The sequence below is a fragment of the Convolutriloba macropyga genome, chromosome 4 (genome assembly GCF_964194025.1).
Source record: "Convolutriloba macropyga chromosome 4, txConMacr16.3, whole genome shotgun sequence".
NCBI lineage: Eukaryota > Metazoa > Xenacoelomorpha > Acoela > Convolutidae > Convolutriloba > Convolutriloba macropyga.
Window position 1 is genome coordinate 23,008,454 of NC_134471.1, and position 24,345 is coordinate 23,032,798.

At 37.0% G+C, this 24,345-nt stretch overlaps 2 protein-coding genes across 5 annotated transcripts in view; one reads left to right on the plus strand and one right to left on the minus strand.

Annotated features, from left to right (window-relative positions):
* Positions 1–24,345, plus strand: part of LOC142337517 (uncharacterized) — a 320,572-nt gene that overhangs the window by 86,859 nt on the left and 209,368 nt on the right. The window lies entirely within an intron of this gene.
* LOC142337519 (uncharacterized) overlaps positions 1–24,345 on the minus strand; it is a 51,262-nt gene that overhangs the window by 21,197 nt on the left and 5,720 nt on the right. For both annotated transcript variants that reach the window (XM_075386803.1, XM_075386802.1), the window contains exon 2: positions 10,824–11,045. In XM_075386803.1, coding sequence (XP_075242918.1) covers positions 10,824–11,045 — 222 coding nt within the window. The remainder of the gene's footprint in view (positions 1–10,823; positions 11,046–24,345) is intronic.

Below are 24,345 nucleotides of genomic sequence, written 5' to 3' on the forward strand. Positions count from 1 at the left end.
AAACCCCTTTTTTCCTGTTCCTGTTTAATGGTCTCAGAATAAGTAACTAAAAAAAATCATACGTATAATCTAATTTCGAATAGCTAACGGAGCTGAAACAGGCAATTTGCCTCCTTGCATTCGTTCCGAACGACGCTTTCTACTCTATTTTGTTTATAATTATTCGAAGCTTAAATATTTGGTACTGAAAACAAATTTATTATTATTATAAAACTTATGAAAAAGAACTTTAGAATGAGGAGGTCGCCGACACACAGTAAAAGACAAAAGAAAAAATGTATGACAAGTTTTAAAAAATGAGTGAAAGTCAAGACATTAAAAAGAACAACGAGAAAGTTTCATTAGTCGAATTTGACGCAGCTTCAATTTAATTCGTCCAGCTTGCAGAAAAAACCTATCGCAAAAATATTCTGATGAGTTTTAAAAGGTTGAAAAAATTTGAAATTCAAAAAGGTTGAAAATTTGAAATTTGAAAGGTTAAAAAAATTGAAATAATTGTGAATTAGAAATTAAACACCTATCGCCAAAGATTAATTGAAGAAACAAAAAACCGAACTTTTAAAACTCCTGACGGTTCACGAAATTTGCCTAAAAAAGAAAAATTGACAAGAACTAACGTCGACAGTAAAAACAGTCGACTAACGTCAGGCGAACTGCTATAAAAAACAGGCGATAGGTTGGCTTCAGTAGTACTGAACCTGGGCTTACAGAGGTTAATATTGGCGGGGGGGGGCAATAGGAGTTGCGAGAGGGACGAATGAGAGCCTTGGTTTTGGAGAAGGCTCAAAAACGCCAAAACACTGCCTTCGGACCATGACTTCAAGTCCTTAGCAGCTTTGGTTAATCGTACTCTTAGAGACTAGCAGAGCTTTGAGATTTCAGCATGATTTCAAAAGTTAAAAGTGAGAAAGCACATGCGCTAACTTTGAGCTAATTTCACACATCCAGATCAAGCTTTGGTGGGTAATTTACAGTATTTATATAAGCTGATTTACTACGTATATTAGCCACTCATAACCAAACAATAGTAAATTGAACTTCCTAACTGCTGCGTATTTCTGCATGCCCATCTAACCTCGTCAATATGTTATGGGCCCCCGAAAACTGAAACATGAGACAAAAGACAGCAGCATAAGGGGTGGCCTATTTGACAGTGACACAGAAAAAGAAACAGAGAAAGAGTGCCCTGGTCAATCAAGGACAAAGACAGAGAAAGAGAGAAAGTGAGAGAAAGAGAGAGAGAAAGAAAGAGAGAGAGAGAGAGAGAGAGGTGAACTTTGAAACTGTTGATTTCTGGAATTAATTTTAGGGTTAACATTTAATAAGTTGAAGATCCGAGCTCGCGTTAAAGCTCGATTTAGGGTGTGTGAAAAAACTTAGTGATTTAAAAAAACGGTCGACTAAAACAAAAAAACAAGAGGGTCGACTGCAAGAGTCCGTTTATTAAAAAGGGTGTATCGAACTGTATATATCGAAGGGTATATATAACATTGTTTACAACATTTGAAACATATGCAAACCTAAAACATGATTGAGCATAGTAAAAGTATAGTAAAACATGACTTATAGAAGACTTGCTAGGAAAACAATGAGAATTGGCCCATTAAACAGTTTGAGTTAGTGTAAATTAAATTTTGGACGGCACTGTGGCCATTTGGTATGAATTTGTCCAGTGCCTCGACAAGAAGTCAGTTTTGTTATTGCGACCATATAGGTGGAAAAGACCTGAAGCTTGGATCGTGTTATGTAAGAGATTTAGAAAATTTGAGACCACGTTTACAAAAACTGATATCTGACTTAACAAATTTGAGAAAAAAACAGTAATGAAAACTATATTACCAGAGCCGAGGACATGCAGTTAAACCTTCCAGAAGTCGATGAGTCAATAAGTGAAAAAATGTTTGTCTCGATACATTTGAAGGGACTTCCTCGTGACTTTGAAAGTTTTTGTACTCTGGTAAAACATGGTCAAGATAAAAGCTCGGATAAAATTCAACGTGACTTGATTAATTCTGAAAGTGAAAAACGCAACAAAAGAAACACAGAAAACAGAATCCGTTTTCTTTATCAATGATCGAACCTGTTTTAAATGTAACAAAAAAGGGCATATTGCATAATTTTGTCGTACACAACAAAAAGCACGACAAAATTGTTTTAAAAGCAAAAAGTTGTTCATATTGCCAAAAATGTTTAACTAATAAGACATTTGAATCTCAAGCAATGAAAAATGAACGAAAAAACTTTTCGAAAGAAAGTCAAAATTCAGTTTCAGAAGAACAAGAAGAGGATAATTTTAGCTTTTTCTCGAGTTAGAATTTTCTTGAACAACAAAATTTTACCATTGAGTCTTGCGCCACAAACTACATGATTAAAGATAAAACTTCGTTCGGTAACCTGGATGAAAATTTTTCAGGCAGAATTCACAATTCCAACAAAACGACCTCTACAATATAAGGAAAAGCGGATGTCAAGTTTTTAGCAAGAAAGGCAATTTAGAACTGAAAATAAATTGTTTTAAAAGATGCTTTATTGGTACCTGATAACTCAAAAACCTTAATTTTTGTTTCGAAACTTAGGAGAGGCTGGAGTTGATGTTCCTTTAAACTTAAACTTGTTTTTAATAGAGCCTCTTTTCATTTTGAAGTTGAATAAGGATTGTTTGTGTGCAAAGCGTTTCCTTGTTCTTATGAAAATTGCTTTAATGTTGACAGTTTACAAATGTGGCATGCAAAGATGGGACATAGCATTTTTTTGAAACTTCTGTCAGAATTTGTTGAGGGTATGAAAATAGGTGATTCAAAAATTGTGTTGCGAAGTTTTTGAGTTAAATCTGTAGAAAAAACAGCCTGATCCCAAAGATTGCATAAATAGAGCGAAAGAAAACTTGGACATGGTGCATACATATGTCATAGGATAAATTTATCCCGAAGCCGTTGGCCCTTGTTATGCCATTGGATTTGTAGATAGTTTCAGTCGTTTCTGAACAAGTTTAGTTGAAGGAACAAAGCAATTCGTTTTGAAAACTGCTCCAAATACTCCACAAGAAAATGGAAAAATTGAAAGAATTTGGGGAACTACTGTTGCTATGGCTCGCCGTTTCTTCGATAACGCTTGCTTGGACAAAAATATTTAACATATGCTTTGAACATGGCTTTTAACGTCGAAAACATGCTTTTGCATTAAGCTCTTGAGAAAACACCTTTTGAAACGATGTACAATGAAAAACCTAATTTATCGCTTACCAAAGTTTTGGGTCGCGTGGCATTTATGCATATTGAGAAACCATTTTGAAAAAAATTAGAGAATATTTCTAGGAAGGGAATGTTTCTCAAAAAAGGGAATAGTTCTTGGAAATTCTGATAATAGTAAGTGCTATTTGATTAGGCTTGAACATGAAAAAAGAACTAAAAATTCGGAAGTCGCGAAATGCAAGATTTAATGAAAATGAATTTCACTTCCAACATACGAAAGCACAAAAAAAAGTCGAACACATTGATCACGAGTCAAATGAAGCTTCGTTTTTGAGTCAACTCGTTATCAATCCTTTGCTTCCAAAAAAAGTTGATGATGCATTGCATAATCCAATTTGGTTCAAAGCAAGGAAGAAGGAATACGACTAATTGGTTGAAAACAATGTTTGGTCCTTAGTGAAAAGTGATGAAAAACCAGTACAAGGTAGATGGCATTTTGCTTTGAAATTTGTTCCTGATAGTGAAATATGTCGCTATAAAACTCGTTTTGTTGCAAAAGGTTTTAGCCAAGTTTTCGGAAAAGATTTTAACGAGACTTACTCACCTACAACTAGACTTTCAATCATTAGAAATTTGATGCTTGGCTATTTCTAACGATTAATAATTAAAACAAATGGACATAAAAACTGCTTATTTAGATGCGCCAATTGAAGAAGATGTGGCCTTTAAAACCTGAAGGTTTTGAACATTTGAATGAAAATGGAAAACCCTTTGTTTGTAAATTGAAAATGTTTGAATGGTTTGAAAAAATCTGGTAGAAACTGGTTTTTCACTTCAAAGGGTTTCTTGGTTACACTAAGTTTTGTTAACTCATTTCATGACAAATGTTTGATTATAAAAAGCAGGACAAAAAAATGGTTTTCTTTATTCGTGGGTAGATGATGAGTTTGTGGCCTTTCTGGAAATTTTTGTGAATGGTTTCATGCCGAAGTTTCCAAGAAATTTAAAATTAGTGATAATTCAAATTTGAAGTGGTTCTTAGGAATTAAAATTGAGAGGAAATTCTCGGAAATAGATATAAGCCGAGGAAAACATTGAAAAATTTTTCAACTTTCCAAATGAACGACTGTAAGCAAATTGGTACGCCATGAGAGGAAAATTGCAAACTTTCAAAAAACGACTGTCCTCAGGAGGGGAGTGATGAAAAACTTAGAATGAGAAACACTAACTTCAAAAGTTTGATATATCTTAACTATTTAGGTTTGTCGAGTAGACCCGATATTTGTTTTGCTTCTCATGCTCTAAGTTCGTTTGTTGAAAATCCAGGAGAAGTTCATTGGAAAGCGGCCCAGCGTGTTCTTAGATACTTAAGAGGAACAATGAATAAGACCTAACTTTCCGTAATGCTCAGGTTCTGGATTTATTGAATTTCTCTGATGCTGATTGGGCAGGGAACATCGATAACAGGAGGAGTAATTCAGGTTTTTAAGTGAATTTGACAGTGACACAGAAAAAGAAACAGAGAAAGAGTGCCCTGGTCAATCAAGGACAAAGACAGAGAAAGAGAGAAAGTGAGAGAGAAAGAAAGAGAGAGAGAGAGAGAGAGAGGTGAACTTTGAAACTGTTGATTTCTGGAATTAATTTTAGGGTTAACATTTAATAAGTTGAAGATCCGAGCTCGCGTTAAAGCTCGATTTAGGGTGTGTGAAAAAACTTAGTGATTTAAAAAAACGGTCGACTAAAACAAAAAAACAAGAGGGTCGACTGCAAGAGTCCGTTTATTAAAAAGGGTATATCGAACTGTAGAAGAGGTAGAATTTCTAAATACGATTTTTGTCAGAGTCCCTGAAGGACATGTAACATTGTGTACAACATTTGAAACATATGCAAACCTAAAACATGATTGAGCATAGTAAAAGTATAGTAAAACATGACTTATAGAAGACTTGCTAGGAAAACATTATGAGAATTGGCCCATCCGTAAGAGAAAAATTTGAGTTAGTGTTTGAGAAACTATCTGGAAGATTCGTCCTCATCGTGCTTAGGCGCAGTGGGAGAATCAGTGGCTATACTGGTCAATGTCCACTCCAACTTTGCCAAGGATACTATATTCTCAAACAAAATGGGTTATTTTTTATACTAAGTAGACAGAATTTCTCATATAGCTTGTCTTCAAAAGAACTACGTTGTTTATAGACAAAAATCATTAAAGACTGTCTTGTGGTCACAAGTTTTACGCGTTATAAACTTTCATACTTTGAGTGTTTCCAACATCTAAGTTAATTTTTGCTTTTATTGAAGGTCTAAACAAGCTAGACCTGTATGGTGTTCTTTAATTTGGTAATCTAAGTTGTTTGTTGGAAAGAGTGTGCGCTTAGATTTTAAAGCTTTATTTTTACTTCGCTAAACGCTTAAATTTTTAGTTCAATTTTTTGCCAACACATAAGAACAGTTCACCACTTAAAACATGAATAATAAAACAATTGATGAAATTTTCTTTAGCGGTAAAGAAGACTGTCTATTTTTCTGATCAGTTTGAGTTAGTGTAAATTAAATTTTGGACGGCACTGTGGCCATTTGGTATGAATTTGTCCAGTGCCTCGACAAGAAGTCAGTTTTGTTATTGCGACCATATAGGTGGAAAAGACCTGAAGCTTGGATCGTGTTATGTAAGAGATTTAGAAAATTTGAGACCACGTTTACAAAAACTGATATCTGACTTAACAAATTTGAGAAAAAAACAGTAATGAAAACTATATTACCAGAGCCGAGGACATGCAGTTAAACCTTCCAGAAGTCGATGAGTCAATAAGTGAAAAAATGTTTGTCTCGATACATTTGAAGGGACTTCCTCGTGACTTTGAAAGTTTTTGTACTCTGGTAAAACATGGTCAAGATAAAAGCTCGGATAAAATTCAACGTGACTTGATTAATTCTGAAAGTGAAAAACGCAACAAAAGAAACACAGAAAACAGAATCCGTTTTCTTTATCAATGATCGAACCTGTTTTAAATGTAACAATAAAGGGCATATTGCATAATTTTGTCGTACACAACAAAAAGCACGACAAAATTGTTTTAAAAGCAAAAAGTTGTTCATATTGCCAAAAATGTTTAACTAATAAGACATTTGAATCTCAAGCAATGAAAAATGAACGAAAAAACTTTTCGAAAGAAAGTCAAAATTCAGTTTCAGAAGAACAAGAAGAGGATAGTTTTAGCTTTTTCTCGAGTTAGAATTTTCTTGAACAACAAAATTTTACCATTGAGTCTTGCGCCACAAACTACATGATTAAAGATAAAACTTCGTTCGGTAACCTGGATGAAAATTTTTCAGGCAGAATTCACAATTCCAACAAAACGACCTCTACAATATAAGGAAAAGCGGATGTCAAGTTTTTAGCAAGAAAGGCAATTTAGAACTGAAAATAAAAGATTAAGTTTTAAAAGATGCTTTATTGGTACCTGATAACTCAAAAACCTTAATTTTTGTTTCGAAACTTAGGAGAAGCTGGAGTTGATGTTCCTTTAAACTTAAACTTGTTTTTAATAGAGCCTCTTTTCATTTTGAAGTTGAATAAGGATTGTTTGTGTGCAAAGCGTTTCCTTGTTCTTATGAAAATTGCTTTAATGTTGACAGTTTACAAATGTGGCATGCAAAGATGGGACATAGCATTTTTTTGAAACTTCTGTCAGAATTTGTTGAGGGTATGAAAATAGGTGATTCAAAAATTGTGTTTCGAAGTTTTTGAGTTAAATCTGTAGAAAAAACAGCCTGATCCCAAAGATTGCATAAATAGAGCGAAAGAAAACTTGGACATGGTGCATACAGATGTCTTAGGATAAATTTATCCCGAATCCGTTGGCCCTTGTTATGCCATTGGATTTGTAGATAGTTTCAGTCGTTTCTGAACAAGTTTAGTTGAGTAGGAACAAAGCAATTCGTTTTGAAAACTGCTCCAAATACTCCACAAGAAAATGGAAAAATTGAAAGAATTTGGGGAACTACTGTTGCTATGGCTCGCCGTTTCTTCGATAACGCTTGCTTGGACAAAAATATTTAACATATGCTTTGAACATGGATTTCAACGTCGAAAATATGCTTTTGCATTAAGCTCTTGAGAAAACACCTTTTGAAACGATGTACAATGAAAAACCTAATTTATCGCTTACCAAAGTTTTGGGTCGCGTGGCATTTATGCATATTGAGAAACCATTTTGAAAAAAATTAGAGAATATTTCTAGGAAGGGAATGTTTCTCAAAAAAGGGAATAGTTCTTGGAAATTCTGATAATAGTAAGTGCTATTTGATTAGGCTTGAACATGAAAAAAGAACTAAAAATTCGGAAGTCGCGAAATGCAAGATTTAATGAAAATGAATTTCACTTCCAACATACGAAAGCACAAAAAAAAGTCGAACACATTGATCACGAGTCAAATGAAGCTTCGTTTTTGAGTCAACTCGTTATCAATCCTTTGCTTCCAAAAAAAGTTGATGATGCATTGCATAATCCAATTTGGTTCAAAGCAAGGAAGAAGGAATACGACTAATTGGTTGAAAACAATGTTTGGTCCTTAGTGAAAAGTGATGAAAAACCAGTACAAGGTAGATGGCATTTTGCTTTGAAATTTGTTCCTGATAGTGAAATATGTCGCTATAAAACTCGTTTTGTTGCAAAAGGTTTTAGCCAAGTTTTCGGAAAAGATTTTAACGAGACTTACTCACCTACAACTAGACTTTCAATCATTAGAAATTTGATGCTTGGCTATTTCTAACGATTAATAATTAAAACAAATGGACATAAAAACTGCTTATTTAGATGCGCCAATTGAAGAAGATGTGGCCTTTAAAACCTGAAGGTTTTGAACATTTGAATGAAAATGGAAAACCCTTTGTTTGTAAATTGAAAATGTTTGAATGGTTTGAAAAAATCTGGTAGAAACTGGTTTTTCACTTCAAAGGGTTTCTTGGTTACACTAAGTTTTGTTAACTCATTTCATGACAAATGTTTGATTATAAAAAGCAGGACAAAAAAATGGTTTTCTTTATTCGTGGGTAGATGATGAGTTTGTGGCCTTTCTGGAAATTTTTGTGAATGGTTTCATGCCGAAGTTTCCAAGAAATTTAAAATTAGTGATAATTCAAATTTGAAGTGGTTCTTAGGAATTAAAATTGAGAGGAAATTCTCGGAAATAGATATAAGCCGAGAAATACATTGAAAAATTTTTCAGCTTTCCAAATGAACGACTGTAAGCCAATTGGTACGCCATTAGAGTAAAACTGCAAACTTTCAAAAAACGACTGTCCTCAGGAGGGGAGTGATGAAAAATTTAGAATGAGAAACACTAACTTCAAAAGTTTGATATATCTTAACTATTTAGGTTTGTCGAGTAGACCCGATATTTGTTTTGCTTCTCATGCTCTAAGTTCGTTTGTTGAAAATCCAGGAGAAGTTCATTGGAAAGCGGCCCAGCGTGTTCTTAGATACTTAAGAGGAACAATGAATAAGACTAAACTTTCCGTAATGCTCAGGTTCTGGATTTATTGAATTTCTCTGATGCTGATTGGGCAGGGAACATCGATACCAGGAGGAGTAATTCAGGTTTTTAAGTGAGTTGTCTGGAGCAATCAGTTGCCGTTGTAAGGCCCAAAAGACTGCAGCAACATCAACTGCTGAAGCAGAGTTTAACTCTGTTGTTGAAGCGAGAAGAGAAGCCATCTAACTAATTGGAAAATCTAGAGAACTAAACACTTCGCTATAAAACTGCAGTTTGTGCGAGAACCGGTAAAAAACCGGAAACTTTCTCGAGAACTGTCTCATTTGACAAGAGAAAACATGCGTGTAGATATTCTGACCAATCGCGTTTATATTTGGAGTAGCAAAACATAGCTCATAAATTGGTCATAAAATGAAATTAGATTCTGCAAAAACCTTCATCAAAATTGACAAACGTCAATTCAGGACCAAACAGATAAAAAAAAACTGGAAACAACAAAAAAAATTGCACCATTTTGGGCAAAAAGAAATTTAACCTCGAATTAAGGCAGCTACACCACTCTAAGAACTTGAACGACCACTAAATAAAGCCTTGGGACTCTAATAAAAAGAGCGCACTGAGCTCTAAATGTCAACCCGGTTTTGAAAGACCAAAGTCACTGAAAATTGTGAAAAAACATCTTACAAAAAACCACAAACACATTCCAATACTTCGATTGTAAGAAAGACAGAGAGCCAATACAATCCAATTCTTCTCTTGGATTGTAAAAAAGGAGAATGCTTAACAAATAGCTGACGAGAGCCTGACGGCGGCCATCAATTAATCGACAAAGGTAGCCTGGACGATGGATGTAGTTAGCCTAGACGAGGGGAAAACTAATAAGCTCACCATAGTGCTTCTCATTAGAAGTTATCAAACAGCAGTTAAAGATTCAAAGTGAAAAATGACTCCATTTTTGGCGCAATTTCCTCTGACTTTTCGAAGCAAATTTCCCGTCACTTAAGTGAGCCGCTCAAAATCAACTCAACAGAACAAAAGTTATGCGAAAAGACAAAACGTTCAAGCAAAAATTTTGCATATTCTGAAAAGAAACACGCACAACTGAAAAATTGTCTGACCAATCCTTAATATACATGCGAAACAATGGACAACAAAACGGACTAAAAAGTTGGAATAACCATGCCGCAAAAACTATTCAGAGTCAAAAAAAATTATTCATTCGACGTGTACCGTATACACAAAACAATTCTCTGGCTCCTCACATCAAAACACAAACCGACTAACGTCGGAAAAATTGCTCTCGAACGAAAGGCGGCGCAATTTATTTCAGGGGCTGCAACATCGATATATTTTTCATTATGGATGCGAAAAAGCCGACGGTAGGATTCGATCCCCGAACTCATGAGTCTGATAACATCACCTCGAGGGAGGTATTAACCACTCGGCTATCAAGAACTTGTCATTGAGTCTCTAACAATCGGTTTTGTTTGTTCAACAAACTTTATTTCGGAGTGAGAGCAATCGAAATCTATCAAAAACAAAGAAGTGCTTGAAAAAGTCACTTGATAAGTCAAAGATTATTGTAGAAAAGCGCAAAACAATTAAACGAAAAAATTTAAGTAAAAAAACATAGCCAGTAAAATACCAGAAACGACTCAAAGATTCCTCCAATAAAAACTCTTATATAAACCTACCTATTTCAGAAATATGAAAAAAAAACAATATAATGTGAAAGAAATCAATTTTGGTTTCGAAATGTGTGTAGGTAGTTGGGGGGTAGTTTCGGAGGGTGTATATATGTGTGTGTAGGGGGGGGGGGGTACACGAGGGGGGGGGTTGGTGAGGGGGGTTCGAGTTGAGGGCTGAAGTTTAAATAGGTTGGAGTGACTTATCTGGGATCAAAAATTATCAAATATAGCAATGACCTTGAATATTACCATCAGTTCTTAATACTATACATTGCAAACTAAGCTGCTGCTAAAGTTCAGAGTTCGAAAACAGAGGGCAACGTTCTAAAACAGAAGTCAATGTTCGAAAACAAAATTTAAATTTCAAGTCATGCCTTCAGCTAAAAAGACCTGTGGAATACCAATACTCCTCTTCAATTCGTAAAAAAATATCTTCCCGGTCTAACCTGCAGATGTCTTAGATGTGTCAAACTTGAACACTGGTCCTTTGCTGCCTCCGCCAAAAGCATCACTCGCAACAGCAGGCGCAATTGTAGTAGTTCCCACAGCTTTAGGGTCTTTGGGTCCATCACAAGCGGCACATCTGTTGACGTCTGCTTTGTTCTGAGTAAGACATGCATCACAGTTCCATTGGCCAGACTTCAAACCAAACTTTGACGCAAGGGAATCTGAATAAACTCATAATTAGTCACTGATAATAATAGAACACAATGTTTAGACTATCATTACCCAGCTTCCTGAATCGCATCCAAAAAAACTAAACCAGTCATGCAAAAAAAAATTAGTCTTGACCTTTTATTTCAAAAACTACGGTCGTGGCATAACACTATTATCATGATCTTTCACTTTTCCTACCGTGCGTTTAGAATAAAACAGAAAAACATGCCGGCATGCTTAAATTCAAGTCTTTTTAAATAGATGCTTTCAATTAACTGCCATTTGTCAACAAACGCAAAAAAAAACAGGCAACCTGCAATACAGAAAAGCAATATTACACGAGCAAAACATCCCAATTAATGTTCCTTGGAGGACATTACATGATAAGATTTGGATACTGACTGTTCTGCTGATGCAACCCTAATCCTAGTAGTAATGGTTAAGTGACTCTGCTTGAAGTCACTGAGAGCTTCTGGTGTTTATCCAGAACCGAGAAGTGGTTTGAGATATTAAGTCAGAATTTCGAAGTGACTTCTGCAGAGTCACTTAACCATGCATGCTTAAAACACGAAACTCGCATGTTTTAAAATGACGAAAGTCAACTTCTGGCTACGTAGCAACTTCTGGCATTTTAACTTCTGGCACTGCAGACTTTAGGCATTTTAAAATGTGCACGTGAGTGTTTTAAGCTATTTAATCACTTTACTGTCAATGTGTTTCGTAACATTGACTTTACTGTCAATGTTTCGTAAGCCAGTGAGCACCAACTAATGTTTCCGATATTAGTTTTGTATAACCTGATGAGATGGAAACCTTATTATAAGCTTGCTTGAATAATATCAGTTGCAGACAGACAGGTAGTTAAATAGTTAAGTCCTACAATGAGGAAGGGAGTGGAAAGCTGTTATGAGTTTTAAAATCAACAGAGCATATTCAAAAGGTACACGATGAATAAGGCTGGATCTTTTCCGATTGTTACACTCCCACAATTTACAGGGTGCATATTATTTGCACCCGCCAACAGCACGTGCTATATTTTTACAATGATTTATTATGTAATGGCACGCGCGCTTTACCTGGGGGGGGGCATAATGTCATCGAGGACTCAAACAGAAAAGACCTGACACTTCCTTTCCGTCCGTCAATGATCAAATGTACCTTGGGACGCAGGCTTCATCCCTGGTACAAGATAGCTATAGCTGTTACAGTTGAGAGGCTTAGGAGTGAGACAAATGTCACAGGTGACCTCTGCCTCACTGTTCCTCACATTGCACACTCCACAAACCCACTCCTCCTCTGAATGGGAGGAGCCAACCGCCGCCCAGCAAAGGAAGCGTGCAAAATCAAATGTAGAAAATGAGTCGCCTCATTTCAGTTGGGGAAAAAGAAGAAAAACTGCCGAATCAAATACTAACTCTAGAAGGTTATGCTTCCAAAGAGCTACTTTCTGACAAATGAAGAGCAGACGAAACCAGAAAAACAAAGCTGACTTAACAAACGTTTAATTGAAAAAGTGTCTGCTATCGCAGCTAGCTGATAATAAAAAATGCGTTCACGGGCGAGATGAGGAACTCAAGGGCTCTTTATCACCGATTATACATTTGAGTGCAGAATCAAATAAATTGGTGTTATCTTAACAGTGCCTTGACAAACTTTGAGTTTCAAATCACTTTCGGAGCTTTGAATCTAATTTAAATCGCCGGGACTTATAATCGCCGGGAAATAGACTTTGTTTCAGTGCTTGAAAGAGAACAGAGAGAATATGTAACCACTTGAATTTATGATTTACAATTCCTGTTTAACTCAGATTTGAGATATTGAAAATTTTCAGTTCAAAGGCCCCAACACGCTTTCTCTAGATGCTTTTTGATTATTATACTTTAATAAACAAGTGATAGTCGAGTAAAAACGCGCAAAAATGGCCGAAATCACATGATTGGATGTACATTTAAGGGAAAACTACTCCACTCAAACCATAAATACGGCAGGAATATAAAACACAATTCCCTAATAGATGACTTAGTAAAAATCCTCAACATCATCAAAACATAATATTTTGCAAAGCATACCCGGCACATTGCCGGAAAATAGCCACCATTGATTCCAAGAACCCCGAATGGTATTGAAACAAGAACACAACAGAACTTGATTGTTTTACACAAAAATGACGAAAGTGTGGGCTATTTCGGTTGGCTTTCGCCGTCAGTCATTCAAATTGCCGATGTTTGGTGTTAATGTATTGAAAACCAATATTTCTTATCAACAACTGACGAGTACACAGATGGATTGCGAAAAAATATTGCTTGAAAAATAAGGGAAGGGATAAAAAAATAGAGCACCGAAAAAACTAAATGGCAAAAAACTTGAGAAATTAGAAAAAAATCGAAATTCGCAATTGATTCTTGAAGCTGTTTTCAAATGAAATATCACCCGACTGCAAATGCGCAAAAGGCGAAATCAAAACCAACTTTTTGGCAATACTGTCTTCAAAAACAACTCGTTTTCATCAAAATCAACAAGCAGCTTCTGGATTGAGGTTAGCTTGTGTTGATTGGTATCTTTCTGAGTTTTACTATGGGTATTTTTGAGAATTTGACATTTCCTGTTTTTATTTTGGCTACTCTGACCAAATTGTCATTTCCTGTATATGTTTCATGCGAAATTCCCAGAGGCCATGATAATGGAGGACTGTTGTCATCTGTGATGTACACTAAATCTCCTTTTGTCAGGTTCTGCTTTTCGGCCATGTTCTTTGACCTGGTCTGCAACTGGGATAAATATACAGTTGTCCATTTCTTCCAAAATTCTGCTATGAGTTTCTGCAAGTATTGAAAGCGCTTTTTTGGATCTTCATCTTTTGTTTTTGGGATTGGGGAAACAACCAAAGGCAATTGATGATTATGAAAGCCGGTTAATAGCATAGCAGGGTTTAAGGGATAACTGTCATTCGCATCATCTGAGACAACTGTGAGCGGTCTCTAGTTAAGTACAGCTTCGACTTGGCATAGCATTGTATATACTTCATACAAAAAGAGGTTAGCTGTTGTTCCCATTGTTTTGAACAGCAGTAGCTTCATCGATTTGACTCCTGCTTCCCATAGTCCACCAAATGTGAAGCTTTGGCTGGAAATGTCGACCAGTTGATGCCTAAGAACAGCTTGAGGTAAACAATCAGTTCCGTATTTCTCTTTCAGTATCCTTTTGAGTTTTATGAGATCATTCAATGATCCTATAAAATTTGTACCATTGTCCGAACATATGTGAGCTGGGCATCCTCGCCAAGAAATGAACCGTCTGATAGCTTTCATGCATTCATGTGTATCCAATGCTTTAGTGACATCCAAATGAATGGCTTTTGTAACGAAGCATACGAAGACTACCAAATAACATTTGGCTTCAGTCTCGCAACATCTGTAAGGCATTGGACCGGCGAAGTCTATGCCCAATTTACTGAATGTTGGAGCTGGGTTGACTCGTTCTTGTGGTAGGTCGCCTAGGAGTTGAGAAAGGTTACGGCCATTAGACCGAAAACATGTGATGCAGTTTCCAACTATAGACCTTGTCAGCAATTTCACTCGAATTATCCAGAACTTCTGACGCGTATGAACAACTGTTGCCTTTACGCCTGAATGTAACACTCTTTGATGACTGTCAAGTACGATTAACCTCAAAAGATGATTTTTGTAAGGCAAAATTGATTGAAATTTGGCAGATTCATTCAAGCAATCTGCTGCTACTAGACGTCCACCAACCTTTAAAACTCTTTCCTCATCAATGAAGGGATACAGTGTAAGGATTGTCAACTTTCGGCTTCTGCTTTGGCTTTTCTGCAATTTGTCTATTTCAACAAAATAGTTTTGCTTCTGCACATCTCTAACAAGCATATTTAATGCTTGTCGCTTGAATTCTTTTCTCTCGATTGGCTTTTTAAGCAAAATGTAAGCAAACTTTAGCACTTGCTTTGCTACTCTTATTGCTTTGTCGAGACTTCCGTAACATTCAACAGGGAATAATTGGTCGATTTGGTGATTCGACTGCTCTATGTTTTGATCATTGAGCGGGTCGTTTACCTCCCCCAGAGGTTCGGGAATAGTGCCCGAAGCTATTGTTAAAATTTGGCTCCGCACTAGTTCCTTCTTTACTTCTGTTGACTGAAGAATTTCTGGTTGTTTTGAGATAGTCAGGTTTCCATCAGAGAGCCATTGTGGGCCTTCCCACATTTTAAGGGATGAAAGCTGTTTTGCTGGCACCGGACGCGTAATATGATTGGCTGGATTTTCTTCTGTTGGCACGTATTTCCATTTTTCTAGTTGAATTATTTGTTGGACTTTGGACACATGGTTAGCTATGAATATTGAGAATCTGCTAGGGGTAGAATTAATTCAAGCTAAGGCAACTGTTTAATCACTCCAAGCATGTATTTCAGTTGTAAATCCATTTTGGTTTACAGTTGTCCGAACTGTTTGTATCATCTGCGTTCCTAGAACCATTGAGCACAGTTCAAGTCTCGGTATGCTAAGTGTTTTTCTGGGCGCCAATCTGAACTTGGAACATAGCAAGGTAGATTTGGTTTGAGATGCTCCCAGTGATCGGGCATATATAGCAACTCCGTACGCTTTTTCAGAAGCGTCGCAAAATAAGTGAAGTTTTATTTTTTCAATAGCGAAGTTGGCCCCAAAGCGTGGTATACGTAGCTCAGATCGATGATGTATTCCGATCATCCAAGCTTTAAATTGGTCAGTTATGGTTGCCCCAACATCATCATCCCATCCAATTTCATGTTCCCAAGTCATTTGGAAAAGAATTTTGCATTGAAGCGTTACTGGTGTTAGGAGACCGATAGGGTCAAATATTTTATCCATATTGCTAGATATTGCTCTTCTGGTGATTATATGTACAATTCCAGGATGGGGCAAGTTGCTGTTAACAGAATCTATCAACATTTTTTTTGTTAGATGAAGTAAAAGTTGATTTTTTAGCTTCCTTATTTTGACCAGTTTTTTGGTTCGGCTGCGGCGTTCTTTTGTCGAACATACTTTTGTTGGACCTGGAATCTTTTTGATCGAAAAGTATCGGGCATGGTTATGTTTTTGAATGGTTTTGTTTTCCGCAACCAAATTTTTCATTTTGCGAAAATTTTGTCCTCAAACGCGACCACTAATTTATTTTTTTTTTGGTTTTTTGGTTTTCTGTTTGAGTAGTTATTTTCAGGTTCTGACGCGTATGAACAACTGTTGCCTTTACGCCTGAATGTAACACTCTTTGATGACTGTCAAGTACGATTAACCTCAAAAGATGATTTTTGTAAGGCAAAATTGATTGAAATTTGGCAGATTCATTCAAGCAATCTGCTGCTACTAGACGTCCACCAACCTTTAAAACTCTTTCCTCATCTATGAAGGGATACAGTGTAAGGATTGTCAACTTTCGGCTTCTGCTTTGGCTTTTCTGCAATTTGTCTATTTCAACAAAATAGTTTTGCTTCTGCACATCTCTAACAAGCATATTTAATGCTTGTCGCTTGAATTCTTTTCTCTCGATTGGCTTTTTAAGCAAAATGTAAGCAAACTTTAGAACTTGCTTTGCTACTCTTATTGCTTTGTCGAGACTTCCGTAACATTCAACAGGGAATAATTGGTCGATTTGGTGATTCGACTGCTCTATGTTTTGATCATTGAGCGGGTCGTTTACCTCCCCCAGAGGTTCGGGAATAGTGCCCGAAGCTATTGTTAAAATTTGGCTCCGCACTAGTTCCTTCTTTACTTCTGTTGACTGAAGAATTTCTGGTTGTTTTGAGATAGTCAGGTTTCCATCAGAGAGCCATTGTGGGCCTTCCCACATTTTAAGGGATGAAAGCTGTTTTGCTGGCACCGGACGCGTAATATGATTGGCTGGATTTTCTTCTGTTGGCACGTATTTCCATTTTTCTAGTTGAATTATTTGTTGGACTTTGGACACATGGTTAGCTATGAATATTGAGAATCTGCTAGGGGTAGAATTAATTCAAGCTAAGGCAACTGTTTAATCACTCCAAGCATGTATTTCAGTTGTAAATCCATTTTGGTTTACAGTTGTCCGAACTGTTTGTATCATCTGCGTTCCTAGAACCATTGAGCACAGTTCAAGTCTCGGTATGCTAAGTGTTTTTCTGGGCGCCAATCTGAACTTGGAACATAGCAAGGTAGATTTGGTTTGAGATGCTCCCAGTGATCGGGCATATATAGCAACTCCGTACGCTTTTTCAGAAGCGTCGCAAAATAAGTGAAGTTTTATTTTTTCAATAGCGAAGTTGGCCCCAAAGCGTGGTATACGTAGCTCAGATCGATGATGTATTCCGATCATCCAAGCTTTAAATTGGTCAGTTATGGTTGCCCCAACATCATCATCCCATCCAATTTCATGTTCCCAAGTCATTTGGAAAAGAATTTTGCATTGAAGCGTTACTGGTGTTAGGAGACCGATAGGGTCAAATATTTTATCCATATTGCTAGATATTGCTTTTCTGGTGATTATATGTACAATTCCAGGATGGGGCAAGTTGCTGTTAACAGAATTATCAACATTTTTTTTGTTAGATGAAGTAAAAGTTGATTTTTTAGCTTCTTTATTTTGACCAGTTTTTTGGTTCGGCTGCGGCGTTCTTTTGTCGAACATACTTTTGTTGGACCTGGAATCTTTTTGATCGAAAAGTATCGGGCATGGTTATGTTTTTGAATGGTTTTGTTTTCCGCAACCAAATTTTTCATTTTGCGAAAATTTTGTCCTCAAACGCGACCACTAATTTATTTTTTTTTTGGTTTTTTGGTTTTCTGTTTGAGTAGTTATTTTCAGGTTCTGAAAGCTCGGATGACTTCGGGCAGCTATCAGTGTCTGAGACAACATCTCGGAAGTCGCCAATGGGCGTTTTTTGCAGATTGTTGTCGACATCAGTTTTGACCGTTTTTTCACCTTTTTGCGGGGTTTTTGATGTTCTTTCTTGATTAAACCCTGTTAAAAACTGGATTGAATTAATCGGGCAAACATGGGGAATTGCATGGTTAGAAGCGTGGGAGTCCATTAAATGGATTTCCTTTAGTTTTTTACAGTCAAGGTTGACCACTAATTGTGGAAAATCCGATTTTTGAAACTCGTCAAGTTAGACTGATGGACACTCAATAACTGTTTCTTCGTGTTCGGGCAGACTAATAGTAACGACGCTGCACTGACTTTGGGGTCTATTGGTGTAGAAAGTGTCTGTTTTGGGCTGCCAGTTGAGACCAAGGGTTTTGATGGTGTGGTCATGTTCACCGATGAAAAGATCTTTTTTTTCTTGTAGCTGCGGGGAAATGGCTTCCATAACGTCATGTGAGTTGCTTGCCCACTTGCCAATAGACATCCCAATGAAATCTAGACTAGTTGTAATGTCTTTGAACAGGCCAATGACTTGCTCTTCTGTGTCACCGCCACCAAGCAGGTCAACATAAAATGAGTCGAGTAATGAATTTTTGCAATGAATTGATGGAGCATCTTTTGCTGTATCACGTAATGCCCTGATGGCGTGGTATGAACTAGAAGAAACGCCATATATGACTCGTGTCATACGGTACTTCTTTATTGGTTGCTTTTGACTACTTCGCCAATACATCTGATAAAAGTTACGGTCCTTTTCGTTTAGTTCGATTTGGCGGTACATTTTTGTGATATAACCTGATAAAGCAATGCGATGGAGACTAAATTGAATCAGTATCTCAAAAAGGTCGGGCTGCTGTTTTGGACCAACCAGGAGGCAATCGTTGAGACTTCTTCCGTTCGTTGTTTTTGCTGATGCGTTGAAAACTGCTCTGCATTTTGTAGTCGTAGAGCTTGATTTGCATACTGCGTGATGTGGCATCACAAAGTGTTTCTCGGGTGGCAGATTATGGTCGCTTTCAGGCACTGGTTCTCAATGTCCTGTCTCAATCATCTCTTGAAAGAATTATGTGTGTTGAGTTTGGGCATCTGCGTTTCGTGAAAGCTTGTTTTCGTTACCCAAAAATTGTCAGGGCTTTTCGAGATGATTCTCCAATGTCGGGCAACCATTCCTGACTGTCTGGATCAAAATTGGCTTCATGTTGGTCAATTGGTAGTCGAACTTGAGGCCTTCCATTTTGGCTATATGTTGTTGTGTAATAGTGATTAATGCAAGCCAATTCTTTGGTAGTGAACATGGCTGGAGGAAGTGCTGGAACATCTTTCCCAAAATTTGGCAAAGGACTTGATTTCGTTGTCAAGGAGGCATATTGCATTCGACTTTACATTAGGTTTATTTGCTGATTCTAGGTTAGCTAATCCTGAAACTGTCCAGCCTAGCGTAGTTTCTGTGAGGCATAAGGAACCTTGTTTCAGTATTCATCCTTTTATTATCAGTGTGTATGCAGAAATATCGAGTAGTATGTCTATTTCGCCTGGTTGCCAAAATTGATCATCAGCCAAATTGTAATTGATCAAGTCTGCGTAGTCAGTCTCTGAAAAGGACTGATTTGGATTTTCACTGGCTGTAATTGTCTTCAGCACTACGCAGTTGAGAGTAATAATTTCCCCTGTTTTGGGAATAATTTCAAGTTTGAGAGAACCGTCAACCGGCATTGAGTCTTTCTGATTGACCCATATGATTCTTTCATTGGAAGGTTTTGGTTCTAATCCCAGTGTATTGCAGGCTTTCGCTGTAATTGCATTGATATGGGCTCCAATGTCTAAAAATGCTCTTAGATTGTGTATTTGTTTGTTTCTACCAATTATTTGAACACGAGCAGGTGGTAAGATAGTCATTTGGAAGATTTTTGAGTCAAATTAAAAGCATGTGTGCCTGGTGTAGCATTGAAAGCCTCATGTAAAAATGTATGATGCTTACCCTGACAAGTCTTGCATCTAGATTGTGACGAACATTGGTCACTTTCGTGATTGAATCTCAAGCAATTTTGAAAGGACTTACTGGCGGCTACTGCAGACTGCTTATCTTTCGCTGAAAGGTCCTTGAATTTTGAGAAAGCCCACGGAACATGGCATTCCTTGCATTGAGTCATGACACACGGATGTTTGAAACCTTGCTTCGATCGCTCATCCTGTCCAGTGACGTGCAGATGTTTGGGGGGAATGGGATCGTTTAGCATTTCCATCGATCTTACTCTGTTGTCAAGAAAGGTCATCAGTTCGTCAAATTTATGACATTCAGTGCCTTCATTTTTGAGTTCCCATGCTTTCTGAGAGTCGACATCCAATTTTGTGAAAAGAAGTGCCACATGTCGTTATCAACTTGTCGGCCAAGTGAGTGAATCGACTGAGTTACTTCATTGAAAGTACTGTGTAGCAGACGGAGTTGGTACTTGCTTTCTCCTCTCACAGGCTTGAAATCAACAGCCCTAGCTTGCAACGTGTGTAGAACTATGCAATCGTTTTTGTATCGCTGCTCGAGTAGATTTCTTGCAGTCTCGTAGTTGCTGTCAGTTGATGATAGGCTTTTTATTAGTTTTTCAGGGCGACCTGATAAGCAACTTGTTAGATAGACAAGTCATTAGCTGTTTGACAATTTCGTGTTGAGGTGCACGGCTGTATCGAATTGATCGATAAAGGCCATCCAGTCAGTGAATTTGCTATCGAATTTGGGTAGCTGTATCTGTGGTAGCTTTGCAACATGCGGCTGGTGCTGTGTTGCATCTCCGAAAGACGTATTCATAGTCACGTTTTCGTCCACCTTTTCCAGTTCAAATTGGTCTATGGCTTTTCCCATTTGAAATAGCTTCTTGCGGACTAATGTATGCTTGTTTTGAACCAGATCGAATTCTGTATCGTACTGATCATCCTGAACTGTTTCCAAATAGGATTCGTCTAGTTGCTGTTGAATTTTGAAGCATTCAGTAGCTTCGGAGAGGGCCAATCTGAGCTCGTTTTCGTTAAATGGCTGGCTAAGTCTATCCCATTCATCAACGATCTTGTTGAGCTGTCGTGAATTGGCACGCTTCCTTCTGGAACTTGTCTCTGTAGACGCTGCTTGGCTCATTTTGTCGGCGGACCAGAATAATGTACGTTCGCGATAGTTGATTACTATGTAAATAAAGGATTGAATTAAATATTGAATTGAATGGCTTGTGAATCAAGAGAAATTAGTAGCTAAACAAAGCGATTGAATTTTCAGCGAGAAATTTTGCGTGTGTTTACACAATTGAACAAAAATCAGCCATAGCGAGTAACATCAAAAGTCATTACATGTGTTGAGTAATTTATATGTTTATACACAAACTTTACCAGAAACTTGCTAAAAATCTTGATCTTAATATCTTGACACTAATTTCCGTGTTGTTAGACCCTGTAAACTAACCCATTTAAAAGCTTTGAAAAGGCCACACAGTTCCCAAAAATTTGAAAGGGCAAAAAGATTAGCAAAAATCGGGATAGACCATAGATAAACAGAATAGATTTATTATGACATTATATTTCTCATAGCAAACAACCCAAAAAACTAGGAACGACATTCATCCCAAACCAATCGGTTGAAAAAATAAGAGTTATTTTTAAAAAGCAGGGAAAATTTGCTTCTTTCTTGGCTGAAAACCTTGAATTAGGCCCTCCCAGCAAACTAATTACACTAAATACTTGAAAGACTATTAAAGCCAGCTAAGTGAGTCCAGTGCACCTGGGATTTCTGTTAATATCGTTTCGAAAGCTGTCATCGAAAATGTGGGAACACATATTACAAAAAAAGTAGCGCAGAAAAAGTCCTAACTACAATCCAATAAACTAAGAAAGTCAACGAAGCACAGGAACAAACACGAACCAAATACGTCAGAAAAGAAAAACATCTTTAATAGTAACATCTTTACATATATCGTGTTGCATGAAACCGTAATGAAGGGACCCAAATACTGTTAGTTCCAGATACCAACAAACGTTGTTCAGATCTTTGGTGTCCGGTTCGTTTCTAGCCTGGATTGAGAGTTTGTGGATCCTTCATTGTATCCATAGTTTTGTTAACATTAAATGAACAGGCAACTTTTGATCAAAAATGAATGCTAGGAGCGAATGATAACAAACTTAAAAGAGATTGGATGTATTCTGTTTTGACCTCCCCAGTGTTCTATACTTGCTTTATACTTTTACACTTACAAATTTTGTGATGTTATATAGCACGTTACTATATAAAAATTAGAGCGTGCGCTTGAGGGCATAAAAGTTATCTGCCCAATAATGGAAGGTTGAAAGGCCGGTCAAAAACACCCTAAAAGCACCATTCTCAGACCAAAAACATCGAACACTAAAATTGACTGCAATTGTTGCTCGTGTTCCAAGCCTCTGTTCATCCTGGTAAAGCAACAACAAAACTGAAGCACAAATTTACCGCTCGCTATGCTTTACTCTGAATTCGAAAAGGATGCCATTTAAAAGACCAACCTTGAAGTGCATACCTGCCTTAAAAGGTGCGCCAAAAAGAGGTTACGGATGGGGCCTAACACTTATCATAAGAGGTACTTCTAAGCCAATCGAACAAAAACCAATAAAAAAATCTAGTGAAATTTAAACCTACCCACTTTTTTCACTTTGTAGTTAGACACAAACCTGTTGCTTAATGACAGGATACAGAGGCTAGTATCGATAGCAATAGGCATTAGAGCTGGTAGCTGTAACTTATAAGAACAAACTTCAGGTAGCGGGCATCTAAAATTGGGCTTCATGGGTTAATCCCGTTTATATTTTTGATTTCGTTTTTTATGACTCCGTTTATTTTAGATTGATTTGCTCAGCAACTGCTGTTTAAAAGCATTTTGAGCAGAAAGAGCGAGCGAAGAATGAAATTAGCCTCAAAAGTCAAAAATGATTGTACGCAAAAAGTTGAACAAGTTGTGAACTAAGGTAAACCGAAAAATTTCTATTCAACGAAGTAAAAAACATAACAGGACAATTCCTGACCTACAATTCAATAACTTTCATTGAATGAACAAAAAATCAGACCTAGAATGGACTATGACTTGATTGGGAAAAACATTTAGAATAAAATTCTTTCAAAAAATCGAAAAGAGCGAAAATCAAAGCGAAAATGCCGCATGTGAACAAAAAGCCACTAGCGAAAGAAAATTTTTGTTCATACACCATTCTCTCACTACTTACAAATAAGAATGGAAAAAAAAGTTCACGCCGGAAAACCGTTCGCTTTTTCGCTCCACTTCCTGTTTCGGCGTGACCAAAACATCGCTCCAATTTGACTTTAAAAATCACGAAAATGTGGGAACAGATCATGAAAAAGAGAGCCCCCGATATAATTCAAATTCTTTGAATTGTAAAAAATAGGAGCGCAAAAAAGCCTACTGAGGGTTGCTATTAAAAAACTATTGTTCCGCAAATTTTTAAATTTCAAACTCAAAAGAATGCTATAAAAAAGTTTCATTGGCCCCAAAAAGTAATTGACCATGGAAAACTTGAAAATACACACGCTACAGAACTTTGTGTTAAGGTTCGCATTACACATGACTTAACTGTTAAAACAGGCATGAGGGGAGACTCTCGCTGGTACATGACATGAATGAACTAGTACTTTTGTCAACTGAAGATCTATTTAGAAACTCATAGCCAGCAGATTGCCAAAAAAATAGTCACCTTTGAACCCACTGACCGACGTTAGAATTGAAAGTTAGAGAAACATAGATGAGAAATTTGACGACAGCCTTATTTTTCCTAAGCGTTAAAAAGTGCTCTAATTTCATCCGCATTAGATTCGATTAGAATATCCAATCAGCCTTTATATTGGAGGAAAATAAAAGCTTAATAGCAACACCAAACATAAACTGACAAAAGTCGGAAGAATTGCTCTTGAACGACAGGCGGTTGGAAGAAACACTAAACCCCGCCGGGGTTCGAACCACTGACCTCTCGATCCTTAACCAGATGGATTGACCATTCTACGATCAGGCCCTACTTTTTGATATGCCGCAACCAATTTTATATTACCAACAAGCTTTACTTCGGAGCGAGAGCAAAAGAGTTCACTCAGAGTTGATAACTTAATGCACTAGGTCTTGAAACATCAAGTTTCAGTATCCAGCCTTACCTTGTTTCTCTTGACTTCGCCTTTGTTCCCGTTGATCGTATTCTCAAAAACTTTTGAATTAATTATAAATTCCATACATTTGAAACAGTGAGTGAACTCAGAAGTCAAACTCATTATAGAACGCAAACAAAAATCTTCTCATTCCTAATATTTTCCTCTTGACCTGTAAAGAGGGAAAAATTAAGTTCCTCTGTTTTTTTTTCAGTCAAATTAGATTTTTTCTCTATTCTCTATTCAATTTAATTAAAAGTGCAGGA